This window comes from Chrysemys picta, chromosome 10 (assembly GCF_011386835.1).
Source record: "Chrysemys picta bellii isolate R12L10 chromosome 10, ASM1138683v2, whole genome shotgun sequence".
Taxonomy (NCBI): Eukaryota; Metazoa; Chordata; order Testudines; family Emydidae; genus Chrysemys; species Chrysemys picta.
Window position 1 is genome coordinate 27,288,919 of NC_088800.1, and position 12,692 is coordinate 27,301,610.

Below are 12,692 nucleotides of genomic sequence, written 5' to 3' on the forward strand. Positions count from 1 at the left end.
TGGACGACCCATCATCTCAGGCATTGGCACCCTAACATCAGGCTTGTCTGGTTATGTAGACTCTCTCCTCAGACCCTACGCTACCAGCACTCCCAGCTATCTTCGAGACACCACTGACTTCCTGAGGAAACTACAATCCATCGGTGATCTTCCAGAAAACACCATCCTGGCCACTATGGACGTAGAAGCCCTCTACACCAATATTCCACACAAAGATGGACTACAAGCTATCAGGAACAGTATCCCTGATAATATCACAGCTAACCTGGTGGCTGAACTTTGTGATTTTGTCCTCACCCACAACTATTTCACATTTGGGGACAATATATACCTTCAAGTCAGCGGCACTGCTATGGGTACCCGCATGGCCCCACAATATGCCAACATTTTTATGGCTGACTTAGAACAACGCTTCCTTAGCTCTCGTCCCCTAACGCCCCTACTCTACTTGCGCTACATTGATGACATCTTCATCATCTGGACCCATGGAAAAGAAGCCCTTGAGGAATTTCACCATGATTTCAATAATTTCCATCCCACCATCAACCTCAGCCTAGATCAATCCACACAAGCGGTCCATTTCCTGGACACTACTGTGCTAATAAGCGATGGTCACATAAATACCACCCTATACCGGAAACCTACTGACCGCTACACTTACCTACATGCCTCCAGCTTCCATCTAGGACACACCACACGATCCATTGTCTACAGCCAAGCTCTAAGATATAACCGCATTTGCTCCAATCCCTCGGATAGAGACAAGCACCTACAAGATCTCTATCAAGCATTCTTAAAACTACAATACCCACCTGCTGAAGTGAAAAAACAGATTGACAGAGCCAGACGAGTACCCAGAAGTCACCTCCTACAAGACAGGCCCAACAAAGAAAATAACAGAACACCACTAGCTGTCACCTTCAGCCCCCAACTAAAACCTCTCCAGCGCATCATCAGAGATCTACAACCTATCCTGAAAGATGATCCTTTACTCTCACAGATCTTGGGAGACAGACCTGTCCTCGCTTACAGACAACCCCCCAACCTAAAACAAATACTCACCAGCAACCACACATCACTGAACAAAACCACTAACCCAGGAACCTATCCTTGTAACAAACCCCGATGTCAACTCTGTCCACATATCTATTCCAGTGACATCATCATAGGACCTAATCACATCAGCCATACCATCAGGGGCTCGTTCACCTGCACATCTACCAATGTGATATATGCCATCATGTGCCATATTACAACAGAAAAACTTCAAAAACAGACTCCAACGAGAAACTGCTGAGCTAGAATTGATATGCAAACTAGACACAATCAACTCCGGTTTGAATAAGGACTGGGAATGGTTGGGCCATTACAAACATTGAAATCTATCTCCCCTTGTAAGTATTCTCACACTTGTTATCTAACTGTCTGTCTGTGCTGGGCTAGCTTGATTATCACTTCAAAAGTTTTTTTCTCTTAATTAATTGGCCTCTCAGAGGTGGTAAGACAACTCCCACCTGTTTATGCTCTCTGTATGTGTGTATATATATCTCCTCAATATATGTTCCATTCTATATGCATCCGAAGAAGTGGGCTATAGTCCACGAAAGCTTATGCTCTAATAAATTTGTTAGTCTCTAAGGTGCCACAAGTCCTCCTGTTCTTCTTTTTGCGGATACAGACTAACACGGCTGCTACTCTGAAACCTTTGTATACTTTGACATTTGATGCTGACAGTTTGTGGTGTTAATGGTTATAAAGCTTGAACTTCTTGAATCTCATCATCTTCTGTCATTGTCTGACCCCTCCCTCCATAATTTCCCTCAACTGTGAAAATGTAAATAATAAAAATTGGAACAATGCTTAAAAATAAACATCAATATTATCTGTCAAAACAATAAAATAAAAATTCAATTCTGCCAAGCCTAAGTATTAGCAGAGCTGATGGATTTCCGCCCCTCTGAGTGCTGAGCAAGCTGTTCCCTTTACCACCTACCTGCAAAGACAGCTTTTCTTAGTAGCCTCACTTCAGCTCAAAGTATAGGGGTGATTCAGGCTCTTATGACAGATGGTCCCCCTTAAGTGTTTCATGAGGACACAGTAATTTTTGGATCCCTTGCTAAATATCTGCCAGGTTTTCTCAGGTTATGGTAAGAAGCTGCCTGTTGTGAGGAAATTCCCACTGTTTCATTCTTCTCAAAGGGCCTCTTAGGAGATGGTGAGTTAATATCTGATAAGGGAAGACTTAACTCATAGAGATTGGGGGAGAAAGATGCTGCAAGGCAAAATAAAGCAACATTGGGAGGATTCTGAAAGGCTGGTAGCTAACTTGTGTGTATATGTATATATGTGTGTGTGTGTGTGTGTGTGTGTATATATGTATATATACACATATATATGAAGAGTAATGGGATGGGACAAGAGCCTTTGGTCTGGTTGGTCCCCACACCTCTCCTACTCCCAAGAGACGGAAGATTATACTGCTCATGGGGAAAGGAGTTGGCTCTTTGCAGTACTCCTAGCCAGTTGGCTGCTGCCAATATCCTCAATTTTTATATACTTTGATTAGTGTATTATACACAAATTAAATAGTTTATTAGATCTGGATGCATTAGTCAAATTCTACAACTATTTGAAACCAAATCCATACTAATTTTCAAAGCAATTCATATTTTGTCTGACCATGTTTTAATCTAACCTATAAAGCAGATATTGCTATGTTCTATCAAAGCATCTACAGATTTATTGTTTCAAAGGGTCTGTAACTCGTGGCAAACAACAATTTGGGTATTGATTCAAGATCTCTCATTAACTTTGTTAAAGAATGTATTTGTCTGGGGTTATGATCATATGTGCTGTGAGGGCATTGCTCTATATTATTTCATCACATTTTAAAAATCGAAGTCTAGGCAAATGTTTTAGGAGTTTCTGTTCTCTTTGATAAACTAATAGCTAACAGAGATGCCGAGGGTTGGCTGCCCTTAAGAGTGAGATTTACAGCTCCAAAGAGTGAGATTCAAGGCCAAAGAGTGAGATTTTCCCAGCTGGTGTGTTAGATCATCTTTGGTCCTTGGTGACAGCCAATAGTCCAGGGTTTTAATCCAACTGGCACTTCACTTAATAGTTTGTTTTAAATATACACTGCTTAATATTGCATATAAAACACTTAAATGTCCTAATTCATAAAAATGTCGAGGGCACGTGAGCATTCTATATGCAACACAAATTAATGGATTTTAATAAAAACAATTATTTGCTGTCGGAAACAAAAATTTAGATGGTTGGAGATCCCTGAGGACCTGAGTTAACAACCCCTGGTTTAGGCACACAGTCAGTGGACAGTATAGGAGAAGTATTCAAAAAATAAACTGTTTTTATATAAACCTAACAAAAAAGAGAACTGTTTTATCAATACAACAATGTGTTTATTTTCTATATCACCTTCTCCTAGTGATCATCCATTTGAAAAACACTTTTCAGTAAGGCTGACAAGCGATTAAAAAGATTAATCGCTCTGTTAACAATACAATACCATTTATTTTAAATAAATTTGGATGTTTACTACATATTCAAATATATTAATTTCAATTACAACACAGAATACAAAGTGCACAGTGGTCGCTTTATATTATTATTTTTGATTACAAATATATGCACTGTAAAAATGATAAACAAAAGAAATAGTATTTTTCATTTCACCTCATACAAGTACTGAAGTGGCATCTCTTTATTGTGAAAGTATAATTTACAAATGCGATTTTTTGTTTTGTTTTTTTTTGTTACATAACTACACTCTAAAACAAAACAGTGTAAAACTTTAGAGCCTACAAGTCCACTCAGTCCTACTTCTTATTCTGTCTGTCGCTAAGACAAACAAGCTTGTTTACATTGACGGGAGATACTGCTGCCTACTTCTTGTTTACAATGTCACCTGAAAGTGATAACAGGTGTTTGCATGGCACTGTTGTAGCCAGCGTTGCAAGGTATTTACGTGCCAAATGCGCTAAAGGTTCATATGTCCCTTCCATGCTTCGGCCACCATTCCAGAGGACATGTTTCCATGCTGCTGATGTTAGTTAAAAAAAATAATCCATCAATTAAATTTGTGACTGTACTCCTTGGAGGGAGAATTGTATGTCCCCTGCTCTGTTTTACCTGCATTCTGCATATATTTCATGTTATAGCAGTCTCAGATGATGATCCAGCACATGTTTGTTTTAAGAACACTTTTACAGCAGATTTGACAAAACGCAAAGACGGTACCGATGTGAGATTTCTAAAAATAGCTATAGCACTCAACCCCAGGTTTCAGAATCTGAAGTGCTGTCCAAAATCTGAGAGGGATGAGGTGTGGAGCATGCTTTTAGAAGTCTTAAAAGAGCAACACTGATGTAGAAACTACAGAACCCAAACCACCAAAAAAGAAAATCAACCTTCTGCTGGTGGCATCTGATTCAGATGACGAAAATGAACAGGCGTCAGTCTGCACTACTTTGAATCGTTAGCAAACAGAACCAATCATCAGCATAGAAGCATGTCCTCTGGAATGGTGGTTGAAGCATGAAGGGATATATGAACCGTTAGCACATACCTTGCAACGCTGGCTACAACAGTGCCATGCAAACACCTGTTATCACTTTCAGGTGACATTGTAAACAAGAAGTAGGCAGCAGTATCTCCCGTCAATGTAAACAAACTTGTTTGTCTTAGCGACAGACAGAATAAGAAGTAGGACTGAGTGGACTTGTAGGCTCTAAAGTTTTAAACTGTTTTGTTTTAGAGTGCAGTTATGTAACCAAAAATATCTGCATTTGTAAATTACACTTTCACGATAAAGAAATGGCACTTCAGTACTTGTATGAGGTGAAATGAAAAATACTATTTCTTTTGTTTATCATTTTTACAGTGCATATATTTGTAATCAAAAATAATATAAAGTGAGCACAGTGCATTTTGTATTCTGTTATAATTGAAATCAATATTGAAAATGTAGAAAAATATCCACAATTGGTATTTTAGTGTTAAGTGCGATTAATTGCAATTAATTTTTTAATATAGCGATTAATTTTTTTGAGTAAATCGTGTGAGTTAACTGATTAATGGACAGCCCTACTTTTCAGTGTCATTTGATTTTGATATAATTGCTCATATTACATTTACAGCAAGCCTAAATAATCAGATTCCAAAATAAATGCAAAATAAATTAAAATGAAATTAAAATAAAACCCAACCAAACTATACTTTAAGTAAATTGTTTAATTACTTTATTTTTACATGTATTTAATCTGATGCTAACAAAACATAAAGGATTTAGATTTCACATTTCTTTTAATATCTATATTGGTTTCTAATTTGGTGTCTGATTTTATTCATGTACTTTGTTATATTACCATGTGGCCACCTTGCTGCTGTTACTATTTCTTTTAGTGGCTTAAACTTGAAATATGATTTGGGATTTGCTAGCTTCACTTGGATAATAGAGGGCTGTGTCCCATCTAGTCCAAGGTTTGGTCTGAATGAGCAATCTGGCTGTCAGGAAAGATCTCTTTAAACAGGGGGCTCAGTTGGTCTGCGATTGCAAGAGGAATATTTTGCTGTGCAAGAAGAATTGTAACTTTCACTTCAAAATGTGTTTTTTTCCCCTGGAGACACACGCAGAACAGAAACAAAGTGTAATGCATAAAAACAAAGAATTGAATATTATATAAAAATGGGAAATTAATAGACATTCAAACAGTATAATCAGATTTTCACAAACATGTATGTAAATATATACAAATAGGGAGTGGATATTTTTGTGTGATGTAAGAATTACAAGTTTGTGTCTGTATAACTTTGTATATATAACACAGTTTATCTTATGCCTTTATCCAAAGCAACAGGATTATTAAAATACAAACTAATATTTAACTCTCATCATGACACATTGAAAATGGTACAGAAAACAGCAAATCTTGGACCCAATAAAAATTAATTCATGAAACACTGAAAGAACATTGCAAACAATATTTTGTCAAACTCTAGGAATAAATGACTACTTGCTCAAAAAAAAAAAAGTCAACAAATAGGGTACGTCTACACTTACCTCCGGGTCCGGCGGCAGGCAATCGATGTTCTGAAATCGATCCCGGAAGTGCTCGCCGTCGACGCCGGTACTCCAGCTCGGCGAGAGGAGTACGCGGCATCGACGGGGAAGCCTCCCTGCCGCGTCTGGACCCGCGGTAAGTTCGGATTAAGGTACTTCGAATTCAGCTACGAACGTAGCTGAATTTGCGTACCTTAGTCCTAAGTGGGGGGTTAGTGTGGACCAGGCCATAGAGTAGCTACATGCCTAACTGAAATGTTTACTTATCATTTGGGTTTCACTTCTGATAAGACTGTGTTTTAACTTTTTCTCTAACAATTATGATTAAAGTTCTGAGGAAGTGGGCTCTCATCAGTTCATTAGTAAACTTAAATTCATAGATGTTCAGAAGGGATCACTGATGTCATATGTAACACGGGTCATAGAACTTCCCCCAAATAATTCCTAGTTCATATCTTTTACAAAAACATCCAATCTTGCCTTAAAAATGTCAGTGATGGAGAATCCACTATGACCCTGGGGAAGTTGTTCCAATGGTAAGTTTCTTAAAGACGGTTACTTAAAGATGCCACCATTTTGTCAAAGAGGTTCAGGAAGATAGACAACTTTTAAAGAGTACATCTAAAGCTTTGAGTTGTGGAATAAACTATAACTTGAAATTTTTTTTTATTATTTTTTTTTAAGGAGACTATATTCTTGATGCAAAACCAAAAGAGATTTCTGAAATTCAACGTCTAAATTATGAGCAGGTAAGAAACAGTTTCTAAAAAGCAATTGTTTGTTTTTCAGTAATGAACTAAAGCATTTTTATTTTTTTTTATTTTTCACTAAATTATTTTTGTTGAGAATTTGTAAAATCCACCAATGTATGGAAAATAGAGCCTTTGTTCTTATTTATTTAGTATCAAATTTAGTTTTACAGTCTCTCCTAAAGTAGAGAAGATTAGTTATTGCTATACGAATCACTTTCTTGAGAAGAGACAACAGTTTTTTCTTGTTTATAACAGATTGGCCTTGGGCTTAGTGTTCAATCTGACTTCTAAATCTTTCCCTCTCTGCTAGCAAAGAAAATAAAATGTCTTTGCATGCTGTTATATCAGCCATGGCAAAATGAGTTTCTTTCTCTGCAGCAAGTATAATGACAGACTCCATTGTACTTATTTTAAAGTAGTTCATATTTTCAGTTCAGATGTCCCTGGAGTACTGGTAGTAGGTACTTATTCTGAAATCTGTGATAACTGAAAACCATGCTTTTCAGATTAGCCTACCCTATTCAGATAGGAATAGAAAATTTAATCACTTCAAATTTATCTGTAGATGCTGCTGTAACCAGATCACAGAAGTAGTACAGAAAGTCTTAAGAATTCTTGGAAGTGTTTTATAGCTATTTCTTCTTCCTTGAATTGAGGATATAGTAGTTGATCTAGTAACAGTAATATACTTATTCCATTTTTAAATATAACTGAGGTAAAGGTGTCTCTCCCATATATGTATTTTTAATAACAAATCTGTTGTGGGTACTGCTAGTATAGAGTGACTGCCGCATTTAATCCGAGGTGTGTGATCCTACATATATGTTTTGAAAAGAGCTTTGGGAGCCTTTTGGGATGAGTCACTATAAACATTAATTTTTTAAAAAACTGCCCTGTAGAGGCAATTGGGGTGCATGCAAATAGTAATTTTCTTATTAAAACCAAAAATCGCTATACATACCCAAATTAAAAGGACATGAACTGCATGAAGTTTTTGAAAATATATTCTTTGATATAGTACCAATAATGCATTCTGAATTTTGTAAAGTCCTTTTTAAAATGTGCAACTTTTTCTGCTTCCTGTTGATGTTCAAGAAGTGACTGATAGCAACACCACCCAGGATGCTCAGCTCATTCCTCACTTTTGTTTCACAGCACACTTCTGTCTGAATCATTTTCACTTTGAGATTTGATGCTTGTGATACTGATAAACATCCTCTTGCAGGATCTGGAGAAAGATGTGTACCATCAATAAAACTGTGACTCTGACCACAAAGTAAATGAAATGGGAGAGGAGTGGAAAGAAAGATTTTTCTTTTATGTTTTGTTTTGTTGTAATCTTATAGGTTATTTGTTATAAATGTATACCTAACTGAGTTTTCTCGCTCCATTTTAAATACTAAAAAGGCAAAGTGACATCATGAAAGCTTGTGTACGAGCTTATGTAAGTGCCAACAGTGACTGATGTAAGCCGTTTTTCTTTAAAAGGTGTCTTGAGTCACTTGTGGGTGGTTGGAAGGCAAATGTCTAGGAACATGAGTTCACAATTTCAACTTGGTATCTGAAGTCAAGGTGGATGTTCCTTGGTTCATACGTCATCCCCACTAATAAGCTGAGCATTACACAGATATAACTGAAGTCACAATTTGGAGACAAAGGGCTTGCACAAGCTAAGGCATAATTTGACATTTAGGGTCTTTATTCCTGTATTGACATGTTAGTCAGAAAAAATGCATGGCAGTGCACTAGAGATTGCACTTCTACAAATCAGACAAGCTACATAGATTAGATTAGTCAGGGACTTCAGTTTCTAGTGCTGTTAATGCAGCATCATTCACAAACAAATTTCACTTCATATCTTGAAAAGAAATCCTTTAGATTAAAAGTGTTTGGGAAAATAAATTAAGAATCCTAAAACTAAGGAAACTGATTATTGCTCCTGACTTTTCAGGGAGAGGTGCCTGACTTTTCAAGAAGAGGTGCACTAACGTGCCATGCAGACCTTGCTACAGTGCACAAAAATGATGAGCCTTTGTGTTGCTACAGTTGTTAAATTGCTTCTTCTCAAGGAACTAAGACTTTAAAATCTTAAAACATTATTTTAATCACTTGTATTGCCTTAAACGATCAGGACAAAACATTGAGATGATGCAGAAATATTTCTTATTACAGACCTTGATAAATTTACAAGATGCACCTACTAATCAGCATTGGGTATAAAAGATGAAGGGGATCTGTGCTGTTTCTTTCCAGTAGAAAACATGATACACAAAATAATGAACAGTATATAGAGAAGATAGGTTGGGTACTTCTGTTCCACTTTTCTCCTAATATAAGGAAAGTGGACCTTTAATGAACGAATTAGCAACACATTTCAAACTAATAAGGAAACAGTTTTTCATAAAACACACAATTAGCCTGTGGAACTGATTGCCACAATGAGACCAAGAGCTTTGCAGAGTTCGGAAAAAGGTTGACATTCATGATATATTGATAATGGAAACATCTAGAATTACAGTGGAAGAAACTTTCCCTATGAGTAGGCTATTCCATGACTGTTTACTGCAGTATTTCTTGCATGTTCCTCTGAAGCAGCAGGTATTGGCTACTGTTGGAGATAGGATACAAGATTAGATTGACCAATGATCTGGTAAGGCAATGCTTATGTCTTTCCTACCCATCCCAGAGCCTCCTGGCTGCTGCGACAGACAGAAGCTTTTGTTACTGTACTCCTCTCCTCAGCTTCCCCGCTCCTGTGGGGTGTGGGCATCAGGTCTCCACTGTTCGACTTCTCACCTAGAGCTTCTTGGATGCTGGGTAGGGTGGTGTGAAGAAGTGTCCTCCTTTATCTACCTCTAGACCACTTTTTGAGTCTGTCTCCTCTGTGAAGTGCCTGCTTCTATGCTTTATTGCTTTCTCTACATCCGTGTAAATTTGATATGATTCCGGAGTTTTATTGCTTCCCACAGGTTCTGAATAGAAGCAGTGAAACAGACCAGAGTCTAAATACTCTGCTGGTGCTTGGTAATGCTGTGCAAAGGCACTGGAACTGACTGCAGATTAGGGAAGACAATGCTGAGTTGGTTTGCATTTTGGAATATTTACTCTAGTACCATAAAGAACAGAAACAAAGGGTTTTTTTTTTTAATTAAAAGCTTACTTTTTGTAGAAACTGCTAACATATGCCCCCAAGTAGCATGCAAAGCTTCCTACTTGCCTCCAGTGAGTGAATTTTTTCAGCTCCATCTACATGTGTTCATAGCTTATTCCCTGTGCATAACATTTTTAAAGGAGAGGTGGGGGGATTTCATTGGGAGTAAATGATTAGAGTTTGAAATGGAACTATTAATGTTTTATTACTGGATCTCCTTATTTGGTTTGGGAGGATATACACATACTTCTTGTATTTGTTGTGCTGGAAACAGCAAGTGGAGTGGTATTGTGGAAACTGAAATTGACATGGAGCATAGTCTTTCAAAATTATCCAAAATGATTTATTTTGTGTTATAAACTTTGATTGGAGTAACTGACATATAATGTTTCATGTGTCCAAGTGAGTGCTAAGTTATCAATGGTTACAAGAAATCTTGTGATTTAGAAGTTATTGGAAAAATATTGTATAGAGATAGATGCAGTGTACTGGAATAAGGTTGAAGAAAATTAGCTACCCATTTAAAGTGCAGCCTCTCTGGCCTCCCTTTACCCAACTGGATGAGTTTACATGTAATTGTCATACAATATTTTTGTTTGGTATGTTCCTTTACATCATTAAAGAGGCTAGTGTAGGTATATTTTAACTTCCATGCCACATTGCTTTATAAATATATAAATAGTCATATTTATCCAGTATTTTCTAATCTTAGTAGCGCTCACTTTGTGGAGTAGCAGACTCCATTCTTATGGCGACCTAGTTGTTTCATCCACTTTCTCAGCAAATATTTCATAGTGCTCTGGTGAGGTATTGTATTTCGAGGAATGCATTATGCCTTGAGAGAAAATATATATTGTTATAAAAAATCAGTTTAATATAAACTGGAAACACAATTATGCACTAATCATAATTGTGTGGTTACTGTATGGTGTCACTACAGTGTAGAGAAAAGATTGTCTGGGTGTCTTTACTGTACATTTCCTTACTTGAACTGATTTGAATTTCTTTTTAATGTAACCCTTATCTCTGCATTTTTTGGGTGTGTAATATCTGTTTTTGTGGTGGTTACAGCATCTTTGTAATGTGTTTTTACTCTTACATAATTAATATGTTAAAATAGAGTTAAGATGAGACTACATAGATTTTTATTGTTGTTTGGGAATATATTGGGAGGATTTAATTAATTGAAACTATCTGCTGCTTGTCAACCTAATGACAGCAAGTACTATATTTTGCATTTCTCTTGTTCTCAGTGTGTGGTTCTTTTAAAAAGCAAATAAAAAAGGATGAGATGCCACATTTTACTGAAGAATTTGTAGTTTTATAAGTATGCGTCTCATATCTCTGGACTGCACTGTAGGTTTGCACATGGCTCATGTGAAAGCTCATAATCGCTTGAATAGTAGCCTCCTTCAGGGCTGTGCATGCTTCCTCTGCCTCTTTGTGCTTTCGTGTGGAGTGGCTGCAACCCTCCTTAAGTTCCTTCTCACCTCCCATGGCAGCAAGGTGGAGCTTGGACTGTATTTGACCCGTTTCTTTTTTTTCTAGGCTTCAAAACTCTTCATTTCTCAAGAAATCTCTCTTCACTTTCTTTATTTTGATATTTCTATTAAAAATTCGTTTAAATGGGCATTCTCCTCTCCCCAAAAAGGAAAAGGTCAAGAAGGGGAAGATCCTCCTGCATACCTCCTTATACAGTGGGGTGAAATGCTTCACACTGACTGTTTGTAGTGGTGTACTAGAATCAAACTGGGTTTAAACCCTGTCCTTCTTGTGATTGTCTGATGCCTTTACCCACTGATTAGAGAACCTGCTCCAGCATGGTGCTTCAACATTGTCCTCCTAAACCTTTAGGACTCCATCTGCCACTCAAAGCTGTCTTTATGGTGACCATTACCTTAGCCAGAAGAGTGAGCAAGTTTCAGGCACTCAGTGGAAACTTCTTTCATCTTGTTTCATAAAGCCAGTAGTACTGAGACCTTGTGCAAAAAATTAATTCCCAAGGCATTTTCTGATTTCAGTTTGCCCGTGTCTTCCAAAGCCACATTCCACACAAGGGGAGAAGACGATCCATACCCTAGACGTATCCAGAGCTCTTCAATATTGCATCAACAGGACAACATCTTTTAGATTGTCCCCATATCTATAGTTGGCTGCTCCAATGGTCAAGGCGTTTCATCAGACTTTCAAATGGGTAACCCATATCTCACTGTGCTACCCACTGGCTGATGTACTTCTCTGTCTGACTATTAAGGGTCATGCAATCAGAACCCAAGTGGCATCTTTGGCCTGTTTCTGAAATGTGCTGATATCTGAAAACTGCAAGGCTGCTAGGTGGAGCAGCCATTCATGTTTGTCCAACATTACGCATTGGACTAATAAGAGGCCAGATTTGCAAGAGTGGTACTCCAGTCACTATTCAACTGATGCAATTGAAGCGTCTCATTCCCACCATCCTGAAGATGCTTGCCAGTCATCTGTTATGGGATCCACACTGACGCATACTAAAAAAAAGAAGAATGATTCTTTGAGAGATTGTTCATGTGCATTCCACAATAGGTGTGCGTGCTCACCACATGCAATGGTCCCAGAAGTTTTCCCCCTAGCAGTACCCGTAGGGTACTCCTGGGGTGGTGCCTCTATGGCACGGAATAAGGGGTGCTGCGCACTTCCCCCCACCCTCAGTTTCTTCCTGCCGCCAGTGAAG

At 37.7% G+C, this 12,692-nt stretch overlaps 1 protein-coding gene across 13 annotated transcripts in view; it reads left to right on the top strand.

The window, feature by feature from the left end:
• Positions 1–12,692, top strand: part of MINDY2 (MINDY lysine 48 deubiquitinase 2) — a 107,359-nt gene that overhangs the window by 22,048 nt on the left and 72,619 nt on the right. For all 13 annotated transcript variants that reach the window (XR_010590729.1, XR_010590730.1, XR_010590727.1 and 10 more), the window contains one exon: positions 6,767–6,831. Coding sequence is in view for 7 of the 13 variants with exons in the window: in XM_065558272.1 (XP_065414344.1) it covers positions 6,767–6,831 (65 nt within the window). In the remaining 6 variants the exon portion in view is untranslated. The remainder of the gene's footprint in view (positions 1–6,766; positions 6,832–12,692) is intronic.